The following is an 8,861-nucleotide window of genomic DNA, read 5'->3' as shown; positions in this document are numbered from 1 at the left end:
TTCGGGTTTTGCGTACCATTTTCATTGCATCATTTGCTTCAGAAGTGCCACCTTTGAAAGATAAGTTAAACAAGAATATTCCTAATAATAACCTGAACCAGTTTGTTACCCGTCAATTCTCAAGGGTAACCAATCTTCAGAGGATTTTTTTCTCCTTGTGTGCATTCTCATTGACCCAAGTAAAATAACGGCTTGCAAAAGTAACAGACAAGTATTGCGTTAATAGATGAAATGGAGAGCAATGCGTCACAAATATTTTATCAGTGACCAAGTTTTTTTTTTCTAGTATTACATCAATAGATATTCAAGTCTCAACATCACTGTCAGATCATAATACTGTTACAAATGCCAATGCTCTCAAGTATGTAAATTTACATATACCAGATATTACATTTACCACTGCCCATTACACTATGAGGTAATACACTTCAATTTTAGAATACACATAGTTCAACGCAGATTGAGATCCTACCGCATCACGTATTCACGAGCAGTTTGTGTCATAACTTACAAGTCCCAACAACTCTGGACCTTCCAAACGGGGGTTATTCTCAAAGCTACAGCATACAAAGAAAAAAAGTGCTTATTCAACAAATAACAGGAAAAGAGAATACCCATATAGCAGAAAATATGTTATAGCTAGAATGTAGAAGGCCAATTTTTATTGAATTCAGAATCAAACGCAGGAAGACCAACTATAATTAACTGTACAAGACAATAAAATCCGATCAGATTCCCTGTCATGACCTATACATCGTAACAGGATTGCCTCCCAAGTCCCATATAGCAGGTGGCTGCATCAGGGATTTAATTAAATCAAAATTTGTCATTCCTAGCTTCCTACTATCCCATGAAACCAACGATCGGAAATTGTCAATCACATAGGTACTGTGTCATCATCATCTCACACTAAACAAGAAGCAAATATTATCATCAGAATTTAACAGGAACTGCATAAATTGAATGTGAACAAGACACCCACAACATCTTACCCAATAAGCAAAAAACATGCAACATAGTGATACATATAGCAGCCAATGGTAAACAAATTTACTAGATTTCTCACTGCTACCCCTTCCTTCCCCCCAACAACAACAAAAAAAAAAAACACTATTAAAAGGTGCGGCAGAGAAGAAAAAAAAAAGACTCAGAAAAAAACCAATACAAATAGCACAACATGTAGAATAAGAAAGTTGCATGCTTAGAGTTAAGAAGAAATGAAGATATAATGGGACCTACTTATTCAATGGAATATGCTCAAATGGCCCAGACGTAGGAATTGTGCCACATAAGTTATTGTTGGAGACATCCCTGAATATAAAGTGAATGCTTAGGCTCTTTGAAAGTACGTGTCTTCATAATACCATCATAATTTTAACAACATATAAAGACAACACTATGACTTACACTACTTTAAGGCTTGAAACAGCGGCAAGTTCCTTGGGGATTGGACCAGTTAGTCTGTTGTCATTAAGTCGTCTGCAATGAAAACACAAATGAGAACACATGCAAGTCCTGAATAATTTATTCCACAAAGTAATAATTAAATACAAATCTTAACAATTAGGAATCTAGTAAGTTACACCGCATCATATAGAAATACTAACAGCTTCCAACACTTCAAAATGGGACTACTAACTTAGATTGCTATTTATTTGAAATTTTGAACAAGCTTCCAAGTGCTGGTTGAAGAATTTTCAGACTCTTGGAAAGCTAAAAGTTGGATTAAAGCATTTTACCACCTAAAAAATAGTATATAGTTTTCAATAGATATTCACTGACAAGTGACTTGTCAAGGATTTTGGATTGGGCTTAGCCATGATCCATTAAACAGAATGAATAATATTACTGAATGTTGGGACTGTAGTCAACTCAATTTAAACAGAATGAGTTGTACTAGAATAGTACAGTGACACTACACTCAATTTTGACTCACCTCCCCCCGCCCCAAACCCAAAAAAAAATTGGGGGAATTTGGAGGGGAGAGATTTTTAACACTAATTGGACTAAATTATCCTTATTTACTTAATGACTTTATTTGTCTACTCTCAAGATATGGTAGTTAATATTTCCCTCTTCTCCCTTCCTTTGAACTAAAAACTTTGTTAAAACTCCTCCTATGAAGGGGATACAATTGGGTGAGAATGTGAATTATGGAAGCAATTAATTTCAGATTTACTGTCATAATCCAGCTGTCTTAACATCAAATATATACCCTACAGCTCAACATCTTAACACCAAACACAAAACCCACAATTGTCTGTGCCCAAACTTTATATATAAAATGTATAGCTGAAAACACCAAAGTCCATAAGTTGCTATCCAACGGTTCTTGTATTTCTCCTGCATCATTCAAAGTCTTGTAAGCAATTCAAATGAAAGGAAACTAGAAGCAAAGGCCACAGCATATTCCAGTCACGCTCAATACAATATTAAATAGACTTACAAAAAGACAAGATTCTTCAATTTCCCCAACGAAGGTGGGATGGTGCCTGATATGTTATTGTTGTACAAGTCCAAGCTAACTAGACTCTTCAGGTTTCCAAGTTCTTGAGGAATAGTTCCTTGAATGTTGTTTTTGTACAACTCACTACATCCAATATAACAAACCACATTAAACACTAACAAATATGAAATACTATAGTTCACAAACTGCAACAATAAAAGAGCCATGCCAAATGCCAATAGATCAATCATTTTAACAACCACATTAGCACATCTAACAGACTAGATCACAATATGAGCAAAAACACTAAACAAAGATTAAAGAACATACAGATACTGTAGATGCTCCAGCTTCCCAAGTTCAGGTACCAAATGTCCAGACAGATTAGAGTTACCAAGATCCCTGTAGAAAGTACCATAATTATCAACATAAACATGGAGAGAATATTAACAGCTTCAGTCAATCCAATGCATTTTAGTTACCATTACACTGTTACCAATTAAACTAACAGCAACAACCTATGAAGAACTGATAATTTATTTTGCTTCACATATCCATATTTGACACATGTTCAATATTGATACCCATGGATACTTCACCAATATGCATTTGCCATGTATCCAAGCCTTTAAAATAAATAAAAATCCTATGCACCTATATATGAGACATAGAATCATGTATAATATAGAAACAAAAATTCACTCTTCCTTGATGAACAAAAAAATGAAAACTGTCCTCTTTATGGGTGATTTCGTTAAAAGAATAAGATTGATACTAGTCCTATAGACAATATGATTATGAAGTCATTTATGATAACAAAGATTGATAATTTTTTATTTTGTTTCAAGACAGAATACACCATCAATTTGATCTCTGAAGTATCATCCTCTCTCCTAAATAGTCCTTGAACTACTTAAATTATATGTAGTCCCTAAAGTATTACAGATCATGCTACATAGTCCCTCAAATATAGGAAGAAAAAAAATCAAACTAGGTTCTTAATGTTAGTAAAATATATCAACACGGACTATATTGATGAATATTAAATACTTCATGTACTACTTATGTAATTTCATTAGTTTAAAAATTATTTGAAAAAGAGAGTAATACTTTAAGCACTAAATTGATGGTTCATTCTTTTAAGAAATGTCCAAGAAGTATGTTCATAATTTGGAGTCGTAGAATTGCAGTTACATATTCACTATGTTTTATGAACTCTTATAGACGACATGTATCTTACACGTATAGTATCTTGTATATTCTAAAAACAATTGCATCGCGGTATCGTATCTGATTATCTAATACTGATACACGTATAGTACGTATCCATGATAGGCAACGACAATTCCGCGTCCAGAAAATCACACGGAAAAGAGATGAATCTAATCTAATCTAATCTAATACAAACTAATTAAATTAAACTAAGATAAATCCCAACGATATCATTCACAATATTGGAAAGTTAACTTCCAAAATTATCAAGTAAAATCGACGAAAACGCACGCAGCGTTGTTTGTTTCATTAAAAACAAGCGAATCAAACCACGAACAGTGAGAGAATCACGCAACCTCGCAGAGGATCCCTCAACTTCATAAAGCAATAAGCAAAAGTCACTAAATAACAAAAAAATTCCTCAAAAAATCAGCAGCGCGCAAGCATATCCGATAGCAGTAAGTATCAATTAAAGCAACAGCGGCGAACAATCATGAAAGCTCGTCCACACGGAAACAGAAACAATTAAAACAAAGAGAGAGAGAGAGAGAGAGAGATGATACACTCGAGTGACTCGGTTGTCCTGGTTGCAGGTGACGTGGAACCAAGTACAGGGACTGACGAGCGTAGGATCCCAGCTCTGGAGGACGTTGTCGGGGTCGGAGAGGCTCCGTTTGAGCGTGTAGAGCGCGTCGCCTTCGGAATTTGCGACGGCGAGGTTGAAGAGGGTTAGGGTTACGGAAACGGAGAAGAGGAACCGCAGAGGAGTGCGGCTTGCGGCTTCCATGGCTGATCTGAGCTTCCACCGAACACCTCCTCGCTGTGCTGCCTAGGGTTCGCTCTTATTCGTCGACGCGCCAATCGCGCAGAGAAGAACGAACCAGAAGATGAACTTCTAGAGAGAGAGAGACGAAGGCAGAGGGAAGATTCTTATGAGAGAGAGAAAAGACTTGAAAAGGAAGTATCGGCTTTGGGAATAACACACAGCACTAAAACATGGCGCTTCATTTTTATATTATTTAGTTTTTAAATTTTATTTTATGTAATAATAATGTGAAATGATAAATAAAATAAAATTAAGAAAATACTTTCTTAATTAAAATTCAGCGTGTCCACATTATGTTTCCTTTTTCTCCTGTTTCTCTCTTGACTTTTGATATATTCTCTACTTATTCATTAGCGAATGTCACGCACTAAAGAGAGGGGAAGAATAATCGTTTCTCTAATGAATTCATAAGAATTTGTGCTTATTTCTTTTCTTCAAATATATTAAATAAATGATAATATTATCAAATATTTGTATTTGTATTTCTAAAAAGAGAATTAAACATAAATTTTCACGTAACAGAATCTTACAGAACTCAACTTAGATGACTTAAGCCTATGAGTTTTATAAATTTATAAATTACTTTTTACGCATAATTAGATTTATAGAATAAACTAATGACAACAATCGTTCTTAGAACTATATTGATATTTTTTAAAATTTAATTACCCATTTATATATATTTACGTGTTCATATAAATTATAATGAAGTTGAGAGATAATTCATCTCATAGTGTGTAAGTCCAAATCACGTAATTACTACGCCAGCTCAATAAGTTATTTCTTTTTAAATTTATTATGGTATATAATAAATATAAATGTTATCCCTTTAACATGTAAACTTTTAATTCAAAATTAAATATATCACTCGAAAGAGATAACTTACTTAAAGTGGAAACATCTATTGTGCAGGGGAATTAATCCTTCTAATAAGAAAAATAATTATATATATATATATATATAACTCAAGTTTTAGACTTATTTTGTTTTTATGATTTTAATTAAGAATTAGCTTGAAAAAAACTAAACATATTTGGTTTGAAACAGTAAGTTATTGATTCCTTAAGATAAAAAATTGCAGCATATTTGGTAAGGAGAAGTGGCGTGTTGTGTGTGATAGTGCAAAGGGCAGTATATTTGGTAAGTGGCGTATTCTGTGTGATGATGCTAAGTCTGTGCAACTACCATTACTGACACCACCTAAAGTGGTTGGGAGGGTCCAAATAGGCTTAATAATTTATGCCTGTGGTGCTGCATCGTCACTTTCTCAACGGATCCATTTACTAATAACCCCATTTTTATTACAACACACCTCATTGTATGTGTTATTTCAATACTAATTTTCTATGTCAGTGTTGGCCAAGAGTTTATAGGTATTTTTAAGAGTTTTTTATTTAATAAAATTATTATTATTAAAGAAACTCTCAGAATTATTTATAGGTTGCATTTAAATAGACTTTAAATAAATAAAAATATGTTGTACGAAGTATTTATTACAGTATGTTAGAAATATAATTTATTTTAAGTAATTAAGCATTATTGGGAAAAAGGTGTACTTAGGAACCAATATTACTTAATTGTATATTTGCTTACTTTACACAATAATTTATATTTTACATCAAATTTTAATAATTTAACTATTAAATTGAAAATTCTTAATATATAGAATAAGTTTGTAAATTTTAAAAATCATATAAGATTTTATTAAATAAATTCAAATTAATTTATAAAATATTTTTATAATTATCTACCAATTTAAATTAACAAAACAACATATTTTTATATTTAATTATTGAATTGTTAAAATTTAATATAAAATATAAATTATTAAATAAAATAAGTCAACTAATAATAAATGAATCTTTATATATATATATATATATATATATATATATATATATATATATATATATATATATATATATATATATGTCACCATATCAAACTAGGTAGTGTTAAAGCTAATTTTTTTTTATAAATATTATTATATTGTTGACTTGTGAATATGGGATTTTCACATTTGATAAATGCTTTTAAAAACAAACTAATAAATATATTTAAATTTATTATGTTGCACATTTGCATTTGTTAAATAATTTCTTTATCAAATATCTTTGTTAAACAATTTCAACAAATCAATTAAATGGACTTGGACTCTTAAAGTGAAGAAATTTCACATTAGAAATATAATAATAATTATTGATTGAAAATTTAACAATAAATATTATAATTAGTGTTATACTTTAATATGTGTATTTAATTTTATCATGATTATTGATAGTTGATTTTTTTAATTAATAATTATAAGTATACTTTATCTTTTGAAGTGTACTCCTTTACTTTAGATAAGTTAAATTTCAATTAAATAGTTATATTATAACACTATTTTTTATTAAAAAATTGATAAATATTTCAGTTAATACCATGAAATTAACAATAGACAAATTATAAGAGTTAGGAATTAGGAGGATAGAGGTTTAGATTACTATAAAAGATGAAGAGCAAAACTTGGAGATAAGGGTAGGCCGAAACAAACAAAAGATAATAGTTTAATCCTTTTAATTTGGTTGACCATCAAAAATGGTTCTAAATGACAAAGTAACACCACGTTTGGTGTAACAAAAGGGTTTAAAGGAGAAGGAGGAAGTGGAACCGTGCAAAATTATGAATATTTGAGGAGATTACATGTGTTTTTGGTGCATGAGAAAAAAGAAAAATAAAGTGGATAAAATAATTGGGATCCACATGATTTTTGTTACCCTGAAAAATAAGGAGAATTGAAGGAGTGACATGTTTTTGACAATTATATCCTTTTTTTTTTAAGTATTAGGGTAGAGTCATGAGAAAGAGTTAAAATTTGTGAGCTAATTTGATTTATTATGGATTTGAGTTGGGTTGGATTATAAAATTTTAAATTACTTAAATAACAAAAAATTAGTCTACTTTAACACAAGTTAATTCATGGTAAGTTGAGTTGACCCACTTAATTTATTTTTTATTTTTTTTTTATTTTTTGGTTCTCATATGTTCGTTTATGTGATTATAAAGATATGTCATTGACTATTTTATACATAATAGTTACAAATTGCGATAATTAGTACTCATTTAATGTTATTTGTTAATATTTTAGGTTGAGGTGTTAAACTGAGTATAATCTAGTAAGTCAATTCAACTTATCACGAGTTCAAAATAGGTTGGATTAAATTATTTTTTTTTGCACTAATATTAGCTCAATTTGAACCTAACTCACTTAACTCATGAGACAAATGGTTTTAAGTCGAGTTGAACAAGTCAACTTTCTTAATGCACCAATAATGAAAACATGATAGAAAATATTATGTCCTAACAATAATTAAAAATAATGACATTTAAATGGCATTTTTATTTTATATATGTATTTGAAAAAATTAATGACTTGCTAGAAAAATTGTGACTAGTTTTTCTAAAAAGGAAAAATGTAACATCATGTTTTCTTAATTATATTTACAATGATGAATGTAATTAAGTATTTTATTTTATATTATTTTATTATTTGCAATTTGTATGGGTGGACATGAAAGTTATGATAATCCTAAACTTAAGTTACAGAGGATAGAGGATATAGTTTAAGTGCATGAAGTTGATGTGAGGAGGATTTATATATATATACATATATATATATATATGACATATTCTAATAAATAATTTTAATAAGTTCACGACTCTTGAGAAAGATGTGCTTCGGGACCAATGGAGTCCGATTGTTAATCTGATTTCACCGAGAGATTCATTTTCTACCCCCAATTACTAGTTGGCGTAGTAGAAGTTGAGTTCAAATTGAGGAATTGATAATCTAAGTTGGTGTGAAGCTTTCAAAGTTAGCTTAAAGTTGATTCTTTTTCTTCATTCTTCCTCATTCTGTTTAAATACGAGGTAAAGGTAACTAGTTGTTTGATTTTTCTAAGTGGTATATGAGGTTTTTGTCGTGTTGATTCATGTTTCGTTAAGCATTGAAGTTGAGATTGGTGATAAAATTTGGTGTTATTGTGTTCTTCAAGAAAAAGGAGAGTTTTTAATGATTTGATTAGTGTGTTGTTGCATGTTTGATTTTATTCAATTCATGGGTTGCATATGGTAATTAGGGGTGTGCAAAAAATCCAAATTGATCCGAACCGATCCATAACCGAACCGATCCATATTGAAAAATCCGATCCATTTTGAAAAAAAATCCGAACCGAACCACTTTATAAAACCGGTTCAGTTATCCGATCCATTTTTACAAAGTGAATCGGTTCGGTTCGGTTAGGTTTTCTAAAAAAACCGATCCATAGTGAGTAAAAAAGTGGATAACTGCACCGCACCGAACCGATCCAATTTCAAAAAAACCGATCCATATTT

At 30.7% G+C, this 8,861-nt stretch overlaps 1 protein-coding gene across 2 annotated transcripts; it reads right to left on the bottom strand.

Moving 5' to 3' along the window:
* Positions 1 to 255: 255 nt before the first annotated feature.
* LOC109813749 (Leucine-rich repeat (LRR) family protein) lies at positions 256 to 4,647 on the bottom strand. 2 transcript variants are annotated; one of them, XM_020378004.3, is made up of 6 exons: positions 4,222 to 4,646; positions 2,777 to 2,848; positions 2,447 to 2,590; positions 1,408 to 1,479; positions 1,240 to 1,311; positions 256 to 557 (listed from the first exon to the last, which is right to left on the bottom strand). In XM_020378004.3, the coding sequence occupies exons 1-6, from the start codon at positions 4,443 to 4,445 to the stop codon at positions 485 to 487; spliced, it is 657 nt and encodes a 218-aa protein (XP_020233593.2). In that variant the 5' UTR covers positions 4,446 to 4,646; the 3' UTR covers positions 256 to 484. The 2 variants fall into 2 exon arrangements, with proteins under 2 accessions (XP_020233593.2, XP_029130888.2); XM_029275055.2 differs by lacking the exon at positions 256 to 557 and adding an exon at positions 634 to 909 and having other exon boundaries at positions 4,222 to 4,647.
* Between the last annotated feature and the right edge of the window lie 4,214 nt (positions 4,648 to 8,861).

The sequence above is a fragment of the Cajanus cajan genome, chromosome 9 (genome assembly GCF_000230855.2).
Source record: "Cajanus cajan strain Asha chromosome 9, NIPB_CcT2T_4, whole genome shotgun sequence".
NCBI classification, from domain to species: Eukaryota; Viridiplantae; Streptophyta; class Magnoliopsida; order Fabales; family Fabaceae; genus Cajanus; species Cajanus cajan.
This window is presented reverse-complemented; position numbering and strand designations above follow the sequence as displayed.

Excerpts from the sequence above, each read along its gene's own strand:
- LOC109813749 (XM_020378004.3), bottom strand. The coding sequence starts at position 4,445 with ATGGAAGCCGCAAGCCGCACTCCTCTGCGGTTCCTCTTCTCCGTTTCC. Across the intron at positions 2,591-2,776 it reads CTGGAGCATCTACAGTATCT|TGAGTTGTACAAAAACAACA; the intron begins GTATGTTCTTTA and ends TATTGGATGTAG. Across the intron at positions 558-1,239 it reads GAGCATATTCCATTGAATAA|CTTTGAGAATAACCCCCGTT; the intron begins GTAGGTCCCATT and ends TGTATGCTGTAG.